We start from the raw sequence: 21,243 nt of genomic DNA, 5'->3' as shown, positions 1-21,243 counted from the left end.
GCAAACCGAGGAGACCTTCGGAAGAACTCAAGAGCAGATCAGTGCAAGCCCGAGACCGAATGTCGAGGGTTGTACCTGCTCGAGAGTTCTCACAAATGTCTCAGAAGTTTGAATAAGCCAAGAGCAAACACGAAAAACTTCTTATTTCTTTTATAAAATGATAATGCGAAACCAATAAAATTAAAACAAATGTTTTAATTTTGCTACCAATGCAAACTCAGCTTAAGACAAATCAGCGCACTCGTTTTGTTGTTTTTATTTTATAATATTAAATGAACAGATATAGAAATTTCTTCTTGAATTGGTTGCATGATTAATTCAATATTGTACAGTTACCATTCATTTTAATTCAATACGCGAGCCATTCATTATTAGTCTTTATCTTTTCTAAAATCTCGAAAATGTCAGCTACATTGTGTTAAAAAATCGTATCGCTATATACAGAGTATAAAATTAAATGTTATCTAGACTATAACTTGAAAAAACTTTATAATTTCATCATCACGAATTACTTTTCCAGTAACTCGGGGTGATACTCCATGATCATCATCAGGATACTGTCTGTATACGCTCTAAGTCTGTGATTCAATGTCTCTTGATCCCTGAGAGCCTTCAGTACATCCTCCTTGTCAGCGGAGAATAACTCATCAGCCAAAGATGTGTTCTAAAAGTGTAATTCAGTCGTGAAATTGTGATTGAAAATAGTGAAATGTATATATCTAGCTATTGCTAAACTTTACTGAACAATATAGCTATTTTGAAATGACAAACACATTAATTCTTCATAATTGGTTAAGTTATTTGGTTCCATTACCTTCTCGAGAAGACATTTTCCTTGCTGGATTAACTGAACTTTTAACTCCTCCCTGCTTTGTAACAAATTGGCGTTTTCCTACACACACAAACGATGAAATGTTTTAAAAATGTGTTCAACAAAACGACAAATGCGTTCGAAATATTTTGTAAAAAGTGCCCAGTAAGTGAATCAAAAGCAGTTTAATCAACAACAAGCACAGTAACAAGTTCTGTAAGACTGTAACACAAACAGCTACAAGCACAGTAACAAGTTATTTGACACAAACAGCTTCAAGCACAGTAATAACAAGTTAGGTAACAATCAGCTACAAACATAGCAACAAGTTCAGTAAAAAATACATATACATATATTTTTTCCACATGAGAAACCACAAGAAGCAAAGTGAACTACAGCAAAAACAACAAAAGCAGCTAAAACCTTTTGAAGGGCTCTAAGTTGATCTTCAAGGTCGCCTTTTTCAGCTGCAACGTTTACAAAATCAGGTAATCTTGATTCGGCGTCTTTTTTGAAACTTTTCAATTCATCGATGCGGCTCTGTAACTCTACGACCACCTACGTGTGAAGAAATGATGCGTCATGTATGCAATGTATCCCTTGTACCAAGTTCTGAATGAAATCTCCTTTAGCACCTACCTGTGTATGTTGTTTACGTTCCTGTTGAAATTTCGATTTTTCCGATCGATTTCTTTCATCGAGTTCTTCAATAGTTCGTTCCTTTTCTTGTAATTTAAACTCAAGGGTTTCTATTTTCTCTTCTAGCAGGCGTTTTTCCTAAATCAACAATTTCCGTTCGTTCATCTTAACAATTCTCTAACATTTGTACGAGGAAAATGGTTTGTCGGAGACACTTACCTCAAGACATGCTTCCAGTTCGCGTTTTATCATCGGATCAACTTGTTTTAACTGAGTAATTTCCTCTTCAGCTTCATTCAGTCTGAAATCACAAGTACAATCTTCATAATAAACAAGTCAAAATCATGGCAAACAGCGCATTATTATCTTACTTGTGTTGAAGTCTTTCCAATTTTTCTTCGTTTTCACGCTCTAATCGCGCCTACAAGTAAAAGATTGCTATAATATCCGAAGAAAAACTGGCATTCGTTACATTATTTTACTATGTGCAACGAACCATGACACAATCCTTACACAGCGTTTGTTTACACTTGAAAAGCTGTAGTTATTAGTTAGGAGCGTAAAACATAGTTAAAACTAAGAAACGATAGCTTCAGATATTATAGTTCGCCCCTCTATTTTCGCCAACAATACGTTCATTATTTCCGTTCACATGGATAGATTTCTCCAAATGTTTTATTTTTGGTCTTATGCTAACACTCATCGATAAATGCTAAGGAAGTTTCTTCGAAATTGAAACTATACATATCAAATTAAACATGTTTAAACTTGCAAGTTTCCGGATACAAAGTCAAACATGTCATTTTCACGATGAAAACCTACACTGTTCTAGGCTTCTAGCGTAGAAACAATTGTTTGGTCGTCTAATTTAATGCTACATATGTAAACAAACGCGTTTTGAAGTTGCCGTTCGCTTTAATTATTTGCAATATTAACGGTAGCGAAAGGTAGTATCTTTTACAGTCAAGACCAAATTTTCTTTTATCAAAGTCAAAATTGCCAAATGTCTTGAGATAGCGAAACTATTAAAAATATTTGGTTGTGTAAATGGGGCTTAAGCTACGTGTTGTCAAAAAAGCTGCTGACTTACACAAATAAAAAGCAGCTGGTTAACATAAATCAAAAAGGCAGCTACATAGCCTATAGGAATAATCCTATTTTTGGCGCTGCACCCCGTGATTGGCTTACGAGAAATTGCAAATACCCAATTAAAACTGGTTGTTTGCTTTTACGTCAAAAGAGGCTTTAAAAGCTGGACACTAGACATAACGCGAACATGAATGTAAAAATCACAGAATATGATGATACAAAAAGGTTAAACGGGAGTGCAACACGTCCTCTCGATGGCCTTTACTCAAAACAGTTGATCGGAGCTCGTCAATTGTTTCCTAACAACGACATGACGTCATTTTTGAAGACCAATGGCAGCCGAAATTATTTTACTTTAAAAATGAAGTCACGTCCTGATTTTAGTAACAATAATTCCTATTTATTGCCATCGTCGACGTTTCCTAACAACTAACGATGTATAAAAATTTTCCTTGATTCTGGCTCAAATGTCAGTGATATTACCTCGCCAATGGTCACTGACAAGAAAACAAAGATAAATTTTGTACTTACCAAGGCATTTGAATATTTCCGCGATTCCTCGCTGACTTTTTCATCCGTAGTGATTTTTTGCTGTTCGAGTAGCTCGTCAAGGGCGTTGACTCTATATAAGTAAATTAAAATAGTAAAAACGACACGACAAAATAAAGAACAACATCATATCCTTTACATTTTTAAAATACGTTTGCATTGAAATGTTGAGAAATAACAGAATCCGACACACACCTACCATCGATAAAGACTATTGTTTGAATAATTTATAACAGAACACAGAGACAAAAACGATACATAAGCAAACTATTTTGTAGACATTGGACGCTTATTGAATTTCTTTTCTATAAAGATACACCCCTTATGACTTGTAAATTTGTTGGAAATTTTCCCAGAAAGTTTGGAAACAGTTTTACATAGGTTCTACAATATACTCGAATATTGTCTTTGTGACAACGATATTATACGAAGTCACACATCAAAGAAGCTTTAACTCGTTGTAGCAATATGACGTTATTGTCAATTCATTTATATCGGATGATCCAATATCGGTTGTTCTACTTTTTTTAAAGTGTATTTCAAAGAAATTTTACAATAAAGAAAAATTTGTTATTGAGGCAGTTCTATACTGTATAATTTCGCCGATTAAAGACGCAATTTTTCCCCAGAGAACATAATTCAAAATTAGTTAATACTCTTTTGAATGAGTTTACAAAGACTTCTTCTACGCTGAAGTTCATAAATGTTCAAGCCTTCTTAATTTGGGGGTTTAATCTCATTATTTACTAAAGAAATCATAAAAGCAAAACATTTTGTCGACAGAAATTGTTCAATACAGGCATGAGTAATGTAAAATGAAATCGTGTAATTTGCAAGACACGTCACACAATGATTCAACAAAATCACCGACTTCCCACCTTTTCAAACAGAAATCAAAACCTTGAAGATATACGATAGTTTCACATCCACCGTGGAGCTTTAGATATTTTGTAAATTAAAGCTTGTAGGTTTTCAAACTAGTTGTTTTGAAATCCACCCGCAGGTGTGCACTTCAAATGCAAATTATCATCGATTGACAAAGGCACTTTAAAAGCGGAAATGAAAACGTCCATATTTTAAGAGTATAAAAATCCACTTGAAGTATTTAAATGTAATATTTTTTCTAATCAAAATATTTATAGGTAATCAAAACGAAACATTTTACCGATATGTTTTTCATTCCATAACTCTGCTATTCGTTCTTCATACTAAAAAATCAACACCCCTCCTCTTTCCTATCAATTGTTTTGACTGTTTGCTAATATTATGATTGTTGCGTAGATACATGAACTATATGCTCGATGGCTTTAATTCTATTACATGCTGTGGGTGTGGGCACTAAACTTTTCTTTTCAAATTTTTTTTAATCATTTCTTTTATATTTATGTTACGTATTGACGACAAAATCCTTCTGGACGTGTTTGTTACACTCCAGTGCTAACAATTTTTCTTAGAGATCAGGGCGGCGGGAGAAATGGCGGGAAATATGAAATTTTGTACATTCATTTTGTTCGCGGAAGTTCGTGGAATTGTGAAATTATTGAAACATATATTTTCACATTATTGGAGAAGATCACATCATCCATGAAGCAACCTCTATAATGTGACCAAGGCAGTAATTTTTCGCCAAACAAACACTCTACTTGAAAAATAGAAATTCTTCACGCTGAATGAGAAAAATATGAACAGCTCTTCATGACTCAAATTAATCCATAAAACATCTTCAAGCAGCTCAAGAAACAACTTCAACGGTGTGCCAATTGTGAGGAAAAAACAAACAAGTCTTGGTGAGCATATTTGTTAGGATTTTATAAGAATTTAACACTGACCTTTCGGTTAATTTTTTATTTTCCTCCTTCATCTTGTTGTGCTTATTTAGATTGATTAAATTCTCTTCTTGTAAGTTGGACATTTCTATTGTAAGACAGGACAGCTAAAATAAAAAAATCGAAACTAAAACTATGTAAACTTTCTTGTTTTCTTTTACTGCCTTTAGAATATTTTGTAAAATAAATAATTAAAAAACCAAAACTGAGGTTTAAACGCTTGGATATTTCCACATGGCCATGATATTTTCATCAGTTAAATGATAAAGTTGATTTTTCTATAATTATTTACAATTTTTAGACATATGTTTGTAAAAATTAGTGCAAATGAAAAATTTCAGAATACCATGGTTTTACATGCAAAATAAGTACATTTCCCAACAGCTGAGCATTATAAACAGCTAAAGCAAAACTTAAAGTGGGCATCTCCTTTACAAATATTCTTAGATTTGTCCAGAAGTTTATATGTGAATGAATGCTGAAATAAAAGAGCAATGTGTGATATACATTTCCCCTCCTCTATCCCCAATTACCTTTTCAGATAGCTTTGTCAAATTTTGATCATTATCAGACACAGCATTCTCAAGATCTTCATAACTTCTATACGGTCTTGTGCCATTAGTCAGTGAAGGTGACACTAATCTATTCCTAAAACCAATAGTATAACTGTAGTGGGTGTTTTTAAAGAAATAATCAAGCATTCATGAAAAAGTCTAGAAAACCTAGCTTGAATACTGTATACCTCATACTTCCAAATTTCCTCTTCATTTTGGGTGTGCTTGTAACTTGCCGGTACTCACATCACTGTACTCGCTATGATCCAATTGTAGTCACTTTCAACAATTTGTGGAGATAATGGAGGATCTCTTTCTTTAAGTTGCCTATTGGTGGGTAGGTGGAATACAATAGATTTCGTTGAAAGGGATTGGTGTTTTCATCAGCCATACTGTCATCAGTAAGATAACCATTTTGATCGTTTAAAAGGAATTCTTCCTGGAAATGAATTTTCAAATCAATACATGATGTGGAAAATTTTGATCTTTTAAACATGGAGGTGAAACTTTAGTGGTCTAACAAACAAGCCTATGAAAATTATCTGTTCTTTTGATCAATTTTTAGTTATCATCAGATTTATTTAATAAATTTTACTAAAATACATTCCCTTGCCTTTTCATCTAAATTACCAATAGTCGAATTATTATTATCTGTGGGAACATCCTCTTGCACACCTTGGGCAGCTATAAAATAATCAGAATCAAGAATATAAAATTGATGTTTTGGGTTAGTAGTTCAATTCATTGTTTCCACTTGAAAAATGAGTGCTAGAATATGTTCACATTTTCTTTATGTTTTGCTCAGTCGGTGCTGCCATAAGCCATGCCTAATAAATCAAATTTTAATCAGGACAATCTAAATCAAGTAATTATCAAGCTAACTGTCTTATTATGTTTCAAATGTCTTCATTTACAAAAAATTATGTAATAGAGGGAAAATAAGCTCAGCAGTAGGCAGTGCTACAAATTACATAATTACCCATAAACTCTTTGACTCCTTTGCAAAAGTGACTGAATGATATTGAGCCTTTATCATATGGGTCCAGAAATCTAGTCATGCTAGTCATGTCCTAAAAACAAGTTCAAACAAAACGCGAAAGTATTTCAGTAGAGTCTTTGACCACTTTAGCCATTTCTAATGTAATAATAGTAAATTAACTTGAATAAAAACAAGCGAATGTACATTAAATAATCATAATTGAATTGATTCAAAAAAAGTTCGTTTCATCTTTACGTCAATCGAAACTTAAATTACAAAACAAATAAATTTATTGCTTTGCATTTCGGTTTCGTGACAAATAAATAGTTGTGGGCATCGCAATCAACTGCCAACTGGGCAATGCTTCTGAAACTGAATACAAAGCAAAAGAGCAGGAGCGAGAGAAACAAGGTCGGTGGGGTCAGATGTACGTTGGTAAAACAACAAAAATATTGCGCTTGGAATCAGTTTTTTCTTGACAACGAACATGAATAGTCGCAAACCCGGCGTATTTCCTTTTTTAATACACAATGCTGGCCAAAGGTTTTGTCTTTTATGACAACCAAACAATAGCAGACCATCAGCTTTAAAAGCGACTTGAATTTCGGCAGAAAGTTAAAACGCCCCGGCAAGAAACCAGTTGCTATAATATATTTTAGGAGAAAATATTTGTTGAGATATATAGTATGAAAAGCACCTCAGGCACGAAAATAAGCCTTCGCATGACTCGTCACATGAAGTTAACGCGGAAACTGTTTAAGAGCTAGTTTCTGATCATCTAACCTTTACTCATGGAAATACGAGAAACTTGATTTAACTTCGTAATGCGATACGATAAAGCAAAAATAATTGTAAAAGATTACAAGAAGTTGAGATGTATTTCAATTTCTTTATAGAATTGAAGCAATTATCTAAATAACTCAGTCTGTAAGGATTGAATTTCGGTGGAAATCTACTGATGGTCAAATCGCAGAGTATCAATTTTGATATTAATTTTGCTCTTATGTAGACTTTAAGATGAATAAAATATTCAAAAAGCAATATTTCCCAAGGTACAAATCTAGATCCTAACATAATACAATCATAAAGTTTAGCCACAAAACAATATCCCAATTGTGGCTTTTTATCAACAGGCAAGCCATACAAATCCCACCGCTTTAACCAAGTAATAAAGTAGTTTCAGATTGCAAATTTAGAACGTAAGCGCCGTGACACTATCAAAGATCGTTATAATTTTTCAACTAGAATGCTTTTGTTTACCTCTTCACTACCGGTATGATTCTTTAGCAAAAGCACAAGATCTTTAGTTTTCACAAAACCGTCCCCATTTTGGTCACAGGCATCAAACACTGGCTTCAACGGGCCCATGATATCACTTATAACGTCCATGTTTTGTTTTTCGGGAGCATTTCACTTTCTCATTCTGTAGAGAGCGTCAGAAAATTTAGGTACATTATAAACAATATTTTACTTCTAACTTCACTTATGTCAATCGGAATGACAATCCTACATCCGAGGGTACTAACATCGTATACCTGCTGACGCATGTAAAGAGGGAACGACGCGTACTTGTTGCCATGCAACGTCAATAAAATAATGAAGAATTCCGCAATATTGGTTTGCAACAGAAAAATGCGGCATTCTGTCATTCGAAAATTGCTGTAAATTGGAGGCTAATTTTTTTTATTATTCTTAATGTTTTCATGTCTACCTTCTTATGAATAATTGCGTGAATAAGGGCGTTCTTTATCAGACAGGCGTAGACTTGTAAACACTTGAAAGTACTTCAGCTATAGTACGAAATATGTAAATATAAAGAACTTTTTGAATGAACTACGAATAAGGCAGTAAATTATTACACATAAGTTACACCCAAAATCAAGTCAGCAACGTTGCACGCACTTTATGCGTGTAATATGTGTGGGCAATAATCTGGGTCTGATCGGATGAAAACTTCAGTCACAAGATCTGTGCTCAGATCTTGTGACTAATGTGATTGAGGCCCTATTTTTGCTATGCTCTTATTTATGCTGAATCACCGAAGGAGTTAACTTGCATGGTTTTAAAAACTTTGTGAGGATGTTCAATGATAACGAGACTAAAGATTATTCTAACTCTGAATGACAAATAGAGCAGTAGGAACACTTGATAAATTTTCTTACATAAGGGGCAACTATTATGCTGTGTCTAACATAAGGTCACCGACATGTGATAACTACGTATGTTTACATATGACATTTTATAGATTTTAATGTTCAGAGCACATTAAAGACTATATGAAGCTTTAATAAACAGAAATATTTTGAAGTAGTTTTTATCGCGTACTGCATGCAGGCCACCAGAATAATATGTCAATATAAGAATATAATTATAGTATAAAATAAATTCTGAAAAAAACAAGACATCTTGAGATTGCAAAATATGAATCAAAACAAGACGAGAAGTGAACTGTAAATTTTCGACTTTATTTCAAAGTCATCCTTAAACAGAATGACATTTAAAACCATACATACACATATATATTTACAACGCATGAATTAAATAAATAAGAATATTCTGTCTGAGGATGACTTTGAAATAAACACGAAAATTTACAGTTCGCTTCTCGTCTTGTTTTGATACATATTTTACAATCTCAAGATGTTTTGTTTTTTCCGGAATTTGTTTTATACTATATTTTCTTAAATTCTCGGCTGGTCATGGTTTTAAGAACATAATTGTACCATTCAACCTAGGAGAGAGGGAGGGGGAGAGAACAGGTGCACAGTTTCAATACAAAACTTCTGGCATCGCGTTGTATTTTATCATTCTAAAATCCTTATCTCGTCAAAATCTATTAAGTGTTTGACGTATTCAGTGTGATTTAGTTTCCATGTAAAAGCATGACTTCCTCGTAACAATAGCAGAGGACTTATGAGAATATCTCAAATTAGGTTGTAAAATGTTATAGCACTGTATTGCTCGCTGGGGATGCTTATCTAAGACTCTTTAATTTATTTCAAGTCTTTAAGGTCACAATTACAGTAAAATATGTTACCTTATAACATGTAAGTCGTTGAAAAACGCGTCAGGTTGTCTGTCATTGTAACAAGAGATGTTTGAGAGATATGAAGTGTTTAATATATTTTTTAGTAGTTTCAGCCAGGTTTCAGCTGGTGACAATGATTTGAGTGTTCATCAACTTCTACTTAGATATGTAAATCATATTCTCGGATTGGCTTTTTCTGCCGAAAAGACTAGTTACTGCCCCATTCCCTTAATGCTCCTATCGCAAACAACGCGTGCGATCGCAAACAACGCGTAAAATACGTAGTGAAAAATTATTTTAATGTTTGATTCTTACTCTTGTTTACAAAATGTAGGTAAACGAACATAAAATTGTAAATCTTTTCAAACACACTTATTAAATCATAAAGGTGATTGGTCAGCAAGATAACACTGTTTTGAAATGTTTTAGTTGCGGCATTGTTCATAAATATTTTATGAAGACGCCAATTTCAAAAACATTTAATTACTTACAATATTTACATGTAAAAAACATGACAGCTGGGGCCGGTTGTATAAATACTTTAACTGCAGTTAGCGGTAACTACTTTTTTATACAACCGACTTACATAACTGCGTGGTTTTTAACTGCAAAAATGGTATTTAAAAAGTAGCTAAGAGCTTTATACTACCGGCCCCTGAATTCAGCCCTAAGAGACACTAAGTTAATCTTCGTATTTCATCTCTTCAACCGCGGACGGTTTATTTACACAAGACAGCTGACTTGTCTCGGAAAGGAATCGATTTCTTACCTTTAATTCTTTCCATCGACGTTTCTGCCCCCTAGAGAAGTTTCAAGATTTCGTTATACATACGTCAGCGAATCACAACCCAACTACGTTTTAAGGTCTTTGTTTAGACAAAACTTTCCAGTTATGTATAGCACGTCATTTTCACTTATGTCAAATCAATTCTTCACTTTTTATTCAGCAGCTTTCGTTTTCTTCTCAGCGAACCTTTCTGTCTTTTCGTGTATAGATTCGTCGATTTTCTGTTTTCTCATTAACGATGACAAATAGCAAAGTGATCGTGTTCAACAATCGTTGCTAATTAAGGGTTACTTTCAGTCATTGAGTTACTGAAGTGAAGTGAAAAAATACGAGCAGTATAAGTGGAAAAACACCAACAAAAACATATTTCTTCATTTTCGTCTCTTTTTTGCTCCCTTCTTTCCTTTTTTGCCTTTTTTCTTTTTTCTCTTTAGTTGCTTTCGTGCTTTGAACGCGCGCCAAAATGATTGAATCAAAGTAGCTGCCTTTGTCATAGCCTGGAGCTCCCTGTTTGCCTCCTCAGCTTTCTCACGAGCAATCCTCCTCGACTCCATGATGTCCTTGTATTCCGTCTCCATAGCCTTGAAGCGTTCTTCGAGCTCGTTCAACTGCTTCTTCTCTTTCGTGTAAATTTCGTCTAACTGATCAAGCTCGTCCTAAAGATTAGTTAATTATTGTTAAATGCGGGCTTGGAAAATTACGGTACCATTGATCATGCTTGTGATAAACAGTGAGTATTTTACAAGAGAAATATCAAAAATGGCTATGCGAATTGAAACTATGCAAACAGCCAACCATGACATACCCATGCGAAACAGTCAGAAGAGTAACGAATCCCTACACTGAGAAGATGGGCTAAGGAGAAGAACAAAGCCGCAATTACTTTCCTATTATTAAGCTTTTTGTTCAAGAGTTGTGTGAGCAACACTGGATGATTTTACCATTGACGAACCAACTGTGTCTATTCTAAGTAGGAATTGGGAGCGGTATAGAAGCTAAGTCGATAGCCAACACACTCATAAGTTTTATATATATTTTATTAATCACTGTTTCACAAATAGATAATCGTACTCGACAAAAAAACAGTAATTACAGTCCATACTTATTGAATCTAAATACCCCCTTTTCACGTGATTTTAACTTACTAATTATTAACTCTATGATTACGTTAATCAAATCATCCCAGTTCCCTTTACTACGATCACAGAATAGACTGCTAACAGAAGGCCCACTCGACTAAAATCGTGGCGTTTTTCACTACGCATGCGTGACTGCCCAGCAAGATACTCTCACGAAATAAATATGGAATAGTAATGTATTTTTACTAATAATTCACGTTTAAAGAAAAAGTTTGCCGAAATTTTTAACAGGAGTTATCATCTTGGAAAAGAGATAAGGTACCAAGCTTTTTTAGTGCAAAATAATATATTTTTTTAAACAACCATATATATTTTCTATCGCTTAGAATTTGCTTCAGAAAAGTGGGGAACAAAACATGAAAGGTTCTTACACAAGTGAACCTTCTGTTAAGAAACATATTCAGTGGTACGAAGCTGTTTCATCTTTATGCATCTAAAATACATTTCACCGTTCGCACATATACTTACAATTAATTAAAAAGCATGGAAACAAAAAACGGCAAGTGATGACTCTCTGCACTTGCTTATTTCCTTTTTTCCCTTTCAACTTCCCCCTAAGCCTTGCAAACCCACTGGGCGAAGTTCTGATGTCATTAGACGAATAGAAGAAAAGCGCGGGAAACCATTCTTTAAACTTATTCTTGATGTACTTGTTGTAACATGCATCCTACCTGTCGTTCATCCATGTCAGTATCATACTTTTGTATCCAATTTTCTACTTCTGTTTCAACCTTGAACCTTTTCTGGAAAATACAGCAAGACCAAAGACAAACAAGTTAATACACAAAACCGTTTGTGGAAATAAATAGAGATGAAAGAATCAGTTTAAGGTAGAAAGCTTGTGATCTATAATGAATTATTCACAGTGATAGACGTATAGTCATCATGAAATTTCTACAAATTTCCAATTTCCCTAGGAAATGTCAATACACTGAGTGATGAATCACCTTTCGAAAAATAACTTCTCTTGTGTAAACAATAAAATAGCTACGTAATACAGCTACTAACACATCACTTAAAAAGGCCTTTCATCTTCATTTCAGCCTAGATGGAACAGTCTTGAATACTAAATTTCGTACATATGGTTGATTGTTAATAATGATTCATCTGGGCAAAAGGGTGTTTGGGACTTTTGTCAAGTTGTGCTGATGCAACAACAAAATGTGGTAGTATAACCTGCATCACCCACTATACAACCAGGAGCAGTGTGGCCATAAATGATCAATTTTTTTACAAGATTTGGTCTGATAAGCTTAGACTCTCCCACCTTCTTTATATATTGGCAAAGTTCAGAGTAGGGGGGAGTGTTTATAATCATCTGACTAGATCTGGTAAGAAAAAATTGCATTTATGAACACAATGCCCTAGAGTGTATGAAAAAAAAACACTTTCTGTTCTTTTTCTATCCATAGTTGGGAAAAACAATACACACATATAGCATGTCAACACAAACAAAGTGGGCACCAGACTATAGCACACCACACACCTCCAAAAAAATCATCAAAGATGCATCCTTGTATGTATGACAACACTCCAGTCATATTATACCTTACGAAGAGCCAGTTCACTTTCTCTATGCTTAGTGACTGATACATCAATACGTTTCTTCTGTTCAATTATTTCTTGTTGCAAATTCAAATTTTTTAAATTAGAGTTTTTCTGCTGGGCAAGTTGTTCCTTTGACGACTCATTCATTGCCCTTTCATTGCTTTCCCTTGACTTTTTCTCCACATTGAAAATGTTTAATCTTAGTTTGCGAATTGTTTCATTGTGTTTTTCCAGCTGAAAATATAAATAGCAGCTTAATACACATGTGAGCTTTCCTCCAACAACAAAATTCTAACTATGTAAACGATAACCAGAAGTAGCCCAGATTAAGCAACTTGACATTATCTCATCGTAAGAATCTGTAAGGTCTTGTGAGATCTTGCTTCAGCTTTAGTAACAATACATCTTGGCAAGTTCTTAGACAGTTCTTGCCAAGATATAGCCTAGACAATGTCTTCACAATGCCAATCTTCAGCAAAGATATTTTTGCCAAGTTTTTTCAATATCTTTCCATTATCTTCCAAGATCATGGCACAAAATGTTGACAAGATCATTTTAAGCACATGTCAAGATCATGCTAAGATCTTGCAAGATCTTATTAAGTCAGATGAGTTGCAAAATTGATGGTGTTAATGGAGTCTTGGATTTGCTAAATAGTTGAGCATGGCATGGGCGTGGTTTGGGTGTAGTCAGTAGTAATGTATTCAAATTTCATTAAAAATTACTGATAGAAGAACAATTTGTAGTTCACACTGACACAAATCATCAAAACAATTCATCAGCATTTTCCTCATCATGTGACCAATATCGAAACAGTCAATACTCAAAAATAGTTTTGATACCTGGTGCTAAATTTAATTATCAGAAGTATTGATATTTTTTAGAAATATTGCCTACCACTAGAGTCTAGCACCCCTGCATCCTCTTGATTGCAATGCCAATATAGGATGTTTTCAAGATATTCTTAGCTTAGTGCTATCTTGGAAAGATTTTATGTAAAATTGTATGGACCCCCCATTATTGTTCAATAAAATAATCACATGATATTAGATCAACTTGTATGCAGGGGGAGATTATGAATTATCTACTTGCCTCGTTTTCCATATCTTCCGTGGCAATTCTCAGCTCTTCTTGCAATTTTGCTTCATGCTTACGCACTTTTACTTCGCGTTGGTGGATAAATTTCAAATATCTTTCCCTTTCCTTTAATTCGGACGGAGTTCGAAGCAAGCGTTCAAACAAAGCATTCTTTAATGCACACAACTGTCGGAGCATCTCGTTAGCAACTTCAGAGCGCTCCTTGGTTTGGTTGCGAAACGTGTCTGTAGGACCTCGAACAAAGTGTCGAAGAATAATACGAACAGAAAGTTGAAGTTTTTCCTTCAATTCGTTCACTTGTTTCAACTCTGCTTTCATCTTTCCTTCTGCTAAATTTATGTCGAAATAACTTACGTCGTTTGGCAATTTCTTTGTATTAAAAGAAATACGTCTTTTACTTGATGAAACGAATTCTGTTTCTTGTCTCTTCTTTTGTTCTGTGAATTTCTCATGCAAATTTTCTAGATGTTTTTGCTGCAAATGCAACAGCGATACGGCTTTTTGATACTGTTCTCGAAGACCATTGTGCTCCTTTAAAAAGTTTGTCAAATCTGCGCCTAAACGCACTGAAAACCGGTCGAGATTTTCCACTACAAAAGGAAGAATTGTAGATAGTTCAAGTCGCTTTATAGTGTCCTCAATTACACCCATTACACGTTGCGATTCAATGGATGTCAACTTCTTTCGTTCGGGATCCAAGATTTTCAAAGGATCGCCAGCTTCTCTCAACTTAAAGTTAGGAAGTTTTTCGTTTCTTCTCAGCGGAGTTTGCGAAGCACTCGAAGTGATTTTTGATGTTAAAACAGGTTTCAAAGTCGACGCAGCCATCGTTTGTCCAACTTTGTTTACTCGCAACTATTTCTATAGCGACAAGACGGTCCACCCTGTCCACCTTTTTGATAAAACTGCAGGGGGGTATTCCTTAAATTTTGCAATTGCTTTTGACATTCGCAGTGAAAAAATAAAATAATTGAAATTTTACTATTTGCAATAAATTAGGCCAAAGCTGTGATATACGGTAGGTTGAAATTACTCAAATATTGTGAAATTCTCATGAACATTCGTAATTATCCAAAATTAAGACACAGAAAAGTCAGAATAGCGTGAGTCGGTCTAGTATTTAAGGGTTGTAGTAATGTTATTTTCAGGTCCAAATGATGGTACTCGATCTTGGGTCTTGGACTTTCACTGATTTGTTGTCGAACTCTCCCAAAGGTCTCCTCGGTTTGCATAAGCCTGTGAAAACAGCCAAACACAGTAATTAAGGAAACACCTTTCATTTCTTGCGTTATTCCAAATACATATTTTGGTGTTTGTTAAACAAAAATATCAACAAAAATAAATAACTTGTGAACAATGAATGTGCGGAAAGTCGAACATCTTAACCCTTTCTGTAGCAGCGTAGCAGATATGCAACAATCAGTGAACGGAACCGTTAACTACTTTTGAAAAATTTGCCATCTAAAGCGTTAACACTTACAATACAACTCTATCAGACTCTTAATTCGGTATGAAATTTGCACTCGGTCCAACATTAAAGACGAGTAAAGACGATGAGATAATCTCATCTTGCTTAATAGGCTAAAATCACGACGAACCAAAATCAAAGTTCAAATCTCCGAAAATCTCTTTGTTTTACATCAATATCAATGACTATAATTTTACACTATTCAACCCTTGTTTGACATCTCTATGACGTAAACAATCAACGATGGTCATGTCTAGGTTTTACTTCATTTCTTAATAAGAAATCAGTTGATGATCAGACCATAACTTGTTGCACGGATTGGAGAAACTTTGTCTTCCCATGTGATGTGGTATCTTTGCATGTATCAAATGTAAATTACGTTTTGGTCGATTTTTCATGTTCTCGGCTAAGGAAACGTTTAAATGATTCTTGGTCTAAAAGATCGTCGGAAGTTTCTTCCTCCTCAGCCATGTTTTCATCCCGGTCGTCACACGCGCCAAGGCTGATTTCAGGATTCTTCTTCGTTGGCAACTGCTTCTCTGTGGGCATCCAGGTTTCCATGGGAACCGAATCACCACGCCCTATATCATTGCGCAATTTTTCAAGTTGTTCATTCTTTGACTTTTCCATCGAGTCTTTTTTTTCTTTTTTTAGTCTCTCATACTCTAAAACATTTACAAAAAATGGCATGGTTTAGAGCACCTTAGAACGAGATAAGCTTTACACTGCATAAACGTATAAGATATTGGATAATGTGTGTTAGTTTAGGTAGTGATGAACGAACAAACAGAGAACAAGAACAGTCTTTACACAAACTAAATATATAAGAAATAAGATAACGTGTGTCAGTGTAGGTAGTGATGAATGAACAACAGAGAACGAGAACAGTCTTTACACTAACTAAAATATATAAGAAATAAGATAACGTGTGTCAGTGTAGGTAGTGATGAATGAACAACAGAGAACGAGAACAGTCTTTACACTAACTAAAATATATAAGAAATAAGATAACGTGTGTCAGTGTAGGAAATGATGAATGAACAATAGAGAACAAGAACAGTCTTTATAGTTTGAAATATAGAAGAAATAAAATAAAATCAGTTAATGAAGATTTGTAAGGTCTGAAAAAGTCTTATCTTGTTAAATTACCAGGTTTATAATCTGTTTTGTATTCAACAACAGCTTCGCGAACAGCTTTGAAAAAATCATCAACACCAGCACCGGTCATTGACGAGACACCAACACTTCGTAATCCTACGTAGAACTCGTCCAAAACAAGACTGAGCGAACTGGATAAACTGGAAATGTACGAAGTCTCTTGGGAAAGGGCTTCTTGAAATGCAGTGAAATCACTCATCCATTCCTGAGCAAATTTATGATCAACGATATCTGTCTAGAAATTTAAAAACGGCCAGTTTGTTTGGTAATAAACAAGGAAATGTGACCGGGGGTGTAGGAAAAAACATAAAAGTGTTTGTGTGTGTGTGTGTGCGTGTGGGGGTATGTTAGAAATTATGAGTACCAATGTAGAACATTATTAAACGCAATATTGAATTTTAGCAACGATACTTGACCAATCGCGCATATAACAAACTAATGAAATAAAAGAATTGTAAAAGGTTCCTGCGTGATTCTTTAGAAATCAACTCAGCTGCATTGTAGATACACATGTTTTATAGTCAAAATAGACTATTAGTAAACATTCTCTTTACAATTTTGCTATTTTAATGCTAAGTGGGGAGGGTGAACTGACCCTTCTAAGAAAAGTGGAGAGAGGCTTAGCCCCCTCCTGCACCCTCGCTTCCGACGCTCTTGAATGTGACAACCTCCTATGAGCAAGGGCCGAGACAAAAAATAGCGCTGTAACATGAGTTAGCGACTTCTTTAAGATTAATAAAAATGTGGGAACATTTTTGTCCAGAAAATGAAATTACGTTGTCTTTCATAATAAACTTTTTTTCAACCAGTTTGAATTAATCCCTTTTGCCTTAAAGAAAATTTTAAAATAGTCGAAAAAAATTCCACCGAGGGGCTTTGTGCAACAGGCGTGGCTGTGTAACCAATTATACAGCTGCCAAAAAGCAACTTTGACACGTGAAAAAAGACAAAAATTTTACAGGCAACAGTGCAACTCTGCAGACATTTACAATAACCGCCAAACGCTATAAGTCGAGACAAATACATACAACAAATCCTAGCAAGAACATACGACGATTTTGAATGAACCAATCAACGAACATTGTAAAAAAAGCCTGTGACAATTTTGCCTAACTCACAATTCAATTTTTCTGTTAAATCACATTTCAATGAAGCTAGAGAGTAGATCCGTTACTTACATTTTAATATATTTTGGTTACCTTATTCAAGACAACAATAAAAGGAAGTTTTGTGCGATACATGATGCTACAGGCATAAAGCATGTTGGACATGAAGGTCACGGGATTTACACATCGTGACGTATCCATGACGTAAGCAACCACAGTGGGGAATGACGAGGCGAGGGACTCAGTGATGATAGCTCCAGATGCTGACCACGTAAAAACTTCGATTTGACCAGGAGTATCAAATAAGACATGTCTGAATATTAAAAAATTGAAGCCAGTCAGTGAAGATGTCCAAAGTTATTCAGTGGCTACAATAGACAGGGGTGACAAAAGAACTCCTTAACATAAGGGCTAAGGACATTGATAGGGATTATCTGCTGACGTAGTCAGCCAGAAAATTTAGTCCTGATATGCTAAATTCTCTGTGTCCAACTCTAATCAATGTAAAAACAAAAGATTTCTAAAGAAATAATTTCAATGTTCTGAAATTCACATACTTAGCACGCCCAAAACTTACCGGCTGGCTACGTTACAGTGCACTACGTTTTCGTGGCCTAACCCTAACCCTAACCAATCAACAGTAGAGACGCAAGCCAGAGCTGCACTAGTAAATACGCACTTTGAATAAATAAAGTTGATGAAAACGATTTTTATCCAAAGTTTAGAAAACGAAAAAGATAATCTGTTTGCTGGAATGTAGACATTTGAATACCGTAAAGTTCCATATTATTTCTCTCGTTCATTTCCCAACGACTTACGTACTAAACTTTCTTCAACTTTGGGGAGGAAAAAGAGTTTCCTCAGTTGCGGCTTTGCCTAGTATGTGATCTAATTGGTATTTTACGGTCTTACCTGAACTTGGATTTCAACCAATCAGAATACTTGCTACATGCATGCTACTTTACAAAATGAAATACATAAAAATGTATCTCACTTGAACTCCGAAGACCTTTTCTCAATATAATCAATTACTTGTCCAAATCGTGTGGCAAACATATTCAATGACGTCATTATCCCACCATTAGGACCCATTCTATACTGCTTCATCACTTCTTTGTATTTTATTGTGTCACGAATATCAATATTGGTGGGATATGAAACTTCATAGACAGCTGGATCAAGATTCACAACATATGGTGGTTCTTTTCTTGCATGAAGGTGAGCGTTGATTCTCTGTCAAATGGAAATCATATAAAACATCTTTATGTAAAAATAAACACAAAAAGATCCTTTGTGTGGAGCATTTTAAGACTTTTAAATGCAATTCTAAGCTCTAACCTAATAACATATCCTGTTATTACAAACAAGAAGCTTGGGTACTCAGTGGTTTACATTAGGGGTAAGGGAGAGAGAGGGGGGTAAGACAGCTTTGGTTAATATGTATGAAAGATAAGTTGAGAAACGGATAGAAGACTACAAAACTTGCTCCTAAAATTTAGAACACTCCCCAGCATTTTTTAAGACTTGTGCCTGAGCTTGTGCTGTACAAGTCTTGCTATGAATATAATTGATGACTGCCTGGGATTAACATATCAGCATTAACATTTCAGCATTAACATGTGCCCATTAAAATGTCATTAACATTAACATGTCAGCATTAATTTCTGTCTTTTCCAGATTCTCTACAAGTATGAAATCAACTAAAACATCTTTGACAAATTTCCCTTTGTTTGGAACACTTGAAGAATTTTAAATGGCTTTGCAAGCCCAATTATCCTCTACTGACTAAGCAACCTGGTACATTTGCTCTACAATGGAGAAGCCAGGTTACAGTTAATGTGCACTATTTATGTGCAGCCCAGTACTATATGTTTAATTAGATTTCTCAATGGCCTGTGTTACCCAACTCAAGATTGCTATTGGTCAGAAAATGTTATTGACAACAAGCCACAGTAATAATTACATGTGTAGTTGTGGCCTTACAGTTTGTTCTCAACTCTATGGAATGAGACACATGGACATAGGATACCTGTTGCAAAATTATTACATTCATTTTATTAAATATTTAGCTTCCAATATCTGTACATGCTTAAGCATTAGCTAGTTGACCATGAGAAACTTTACATTAAAATTGTCCAGTTAACAAGTAAATTCAACATACAGGTCCACTAGGTAATGGCCAAGAAGTGAATTCTTGAAAATTAATGTATCTAAAGTCATGCGTCTGACTTATGTTATCATTACACCATATGAAATTAGAACATTAAGTGAGGGGGTGAATATTTGTATAATCAACTCTGCTTGAATGATATGGTTTGTTAGTGATTATAATTTCAAAAGAAATTTGCGGGGTACAGCTGAATATATAAATATTCATCTCCCTCCCTCCCACTTAACATTCTAGTTTCACCATGCATTATACATGCACCTATAAATTGTTCGTGAGACAAAAATTTAAAGACAATTTTCTATTTTTGTAATAAAGAACATTTATAATTGCTGTAAATAAGATCTTCAGTTGAATTGAGTTTACTCCTTTCTACTCAACAGAAAACTTTGTATATAATGTAATTATCATAACTATAATATCACAATGCATAATAGCTGCTAAGGCACAATGGAGCAGCATTCCCCATTATCAAGTAAAAGTTGGACAGAAATAAGAGAAAGTTGGAAAATTCAGGCCAGAAATTGCCAAATGTATGCAAAAGCTAGGTAGGGTAGTTTAAAGCTTTTTGGATTTGAGTTTAACTCACAAATTTTTGTTTTCCTATGCACCTATGCCCAGTACAGTGTAGACAGGACCTAGTTGATAGCCATATTGACAACCTACACTGGCTACGCGCACTACCTGGATCGCTACACGGCTACACATAACACATGTATGCAACGGCAAGTAAATGCAACAAATATGCAATGCAAACAAGTGCAATATGCAACAAAGTATTTTTCTAAACTACATTACGTATTCTTCAAATAAATAAGCATTTTTTTCACAAACTAACCTGTACAAATGTACTTTTACCAGAGCCAGCCATTCCTAGCGTAATAATGCAAACAGGTTTTTCACTTGGTTCTTTGACGTTTGGACATTCACATTCTGCCATATTGTTTATTGAACAACCGCGCGCTTGCAGACGGCAGAAGATTGGTGAAGAGATCGAAAATATTGAATGACTATTTGTGTATTTATTTATTTATATATATCAAATAACCAGAAGAACTTGAGCAATTTCATTGGTCGAGAGCTATGATCTATAAGTGGGCAGACGCACGCAAACAACGTCACAGAAAATTTCTTGTTTTTAAATGACAAACGAGCGGCGAATTTATTTGAATATTTACCTGAATTTATCTCTGAATAGGGAAATAGTGAAATTAAGATTGCCATGTTGAAGCAGTGGACGTATTTGAGCTAAAAGAAAAGAAAAAACCCGGTTTTGAAGTATTGCTTTGTACTTCGT

General features: G+C 34.7%; 3 protein-coding genes and 1 long non-coding RNA gene across 4 annotated transcripts; 1 reads left to right on the top strand and 3 right to left on the bottom strand.

The window, feature by feature from the left end:
- Positions 1-244: 244 nt before the first annotated feature.
- Positions 245-7,956, bottom strand: LOC124448173 (rab11 family-interacting protein 4-like). Its single transcript, XM_046999184.1, is given in 13 exon segments — positions 245-664; positions 815-892; positions 1,235-1,369; positions 1,451-1,588; positions 1,670-1,751; positions 1,822-1,871; positions 3,071-3,161; positions 4,918-5,021; positions 5,448-5,562; positions 5,657-5,907; positions 6,082-6,152; positions 6,448-6,538; positions 7,708-7,956. Coding segments are annotated over 13 exon segments (1,491 nt in total). The 5' UTR covers positions 7,837-7,956; the 3' UTR covers positions 245-508.
- A 1,797-nt stretch (positions 7,957-9,753) lies between these two features.
- Positions 9,754-14,912, bottom strand: LOC124449387 (dynein regulatory complex protein 10-like). Its single transcript, XM_047000309.1, has 4 exons — positions 14,042-14,912; positions 12,950-13,183; positions 12,073-12,144; positions 9,754-10,918 (listed from the first exon to the last, which is right to left on the bottom strand). The coding sequence occupies exons 1-4, from the start codon at positions 14,873-14,875 to the stop codon at positions 10,634-10,636; spliced, it is 1,425 nt and encodes a 474-aa protein (XP_046856265.1). The 5' UTR covers positions 14,876-14,912; the 3' UTR covers positions 9,754-10,633.
- On the top strand, positions 11,531-12,362 carry LOC124449388. The gene is made up of 2 exons (XR_006949376.1): positions 11,531-11,659; positions 11,728-12,362. It is a non-coding gene; the product is annotated as an uncharacterized LOC124449388 (long non-coding RNA).
- A 744-nt stretch (positions 14,913-15,656) lies between the features above and the next one.
- On the bottom strand, positions 15,657-20,959 carry LOC124448439 (GPN-loop GTPase 1-like). Its single transcript, XM_046999454.1, has 5 exons — positions 20,785-20,959; positions 18,774-19,012; positions 17,873-18,092; positions 16,665-16,908; positions 15,657-16,180 (listed from the first exon to the last, which is right to left on the bottom strand). Exons 1-5 carry the CDS (start codon positions 20,884-20,886, stop codon positions 15,891-15,893), a joined length of 1,095 nt encoding a protein of 364 aa, XP_046855410.1. The 5' UTR covers positions 20,887-20,959; the 3' UTR covers positions 15,657-15,890.
- Positions 20,960-21,243: the final 284 nt, after the last annotated feature.

Source organism: Xenia sp. Carnegie-2017, unplaced genomic scaffold (assembly GCF_021976095.1).
Source record: "Xenia sp. Carnegie-2017 unplaced genomic scaffold, XeniaSp_v1 HiC_scaffold_23, whole genome shotgun sequence".
Classification (NCBI taxonomy): Eukaryota; Metazoa; Cnidaria; class Anthozoa; order Malacalcyonacea; family Xeniidae; genus Xenia; species Xenia sp. Carnegie-2017.
Note: the sequence above shows the minus strand (reverse complement) of the source record. Positions and strands in the feature narration are given on the sequence as shown.

Excerpts from the sequence above, each read along its gene's own strand:
- LOC124449387 (XM_047000309.1), bottom strand. The coding sequence starts at position 14,875 with ATGGCTGCGTCGACTTTGAAACCTGTTTTAACATCAAAAATCACTTCG. Across the intron at positions 13,184-14,041 it reads CGGAAGATATGGAAAACGAG|CTGGAAAAACACAATGAAAC; the intron begins GCAAGTAGATAA and ends TTATATTTTCAG. Across the intron at positions 12,145-12,949 it reads GTGAACTGGCTCTTCGTAAG|AAAAGGTTCAAGGTTGAAAC; the intron begins GTATAATATGAC and ends TGTATTTTCCAG.
- LOC124448439 (XM_046999454.1), bottom strand. The coding sequence starts at position 20,886 with ATGGCAGAATGTGAATGTCCAAACGTCAAAGAACCAAGTGAAAAACCT. Across the intron at positions 18,093-18,773 it reads AAAAGGTCTTCGGAGTTCAA|ACATGTCTTATTTGATACTC; the intron begins GTGAGATACATT and ends TTTAATATTCAG. Across the intron at positions 16,909-17,872 it reads TTATTGTTGTCTTGAATAAG|ACAGATATCGTTGATCATAA; the intron begins GTAACCAAAATA and ends TTAAATTTCTAG.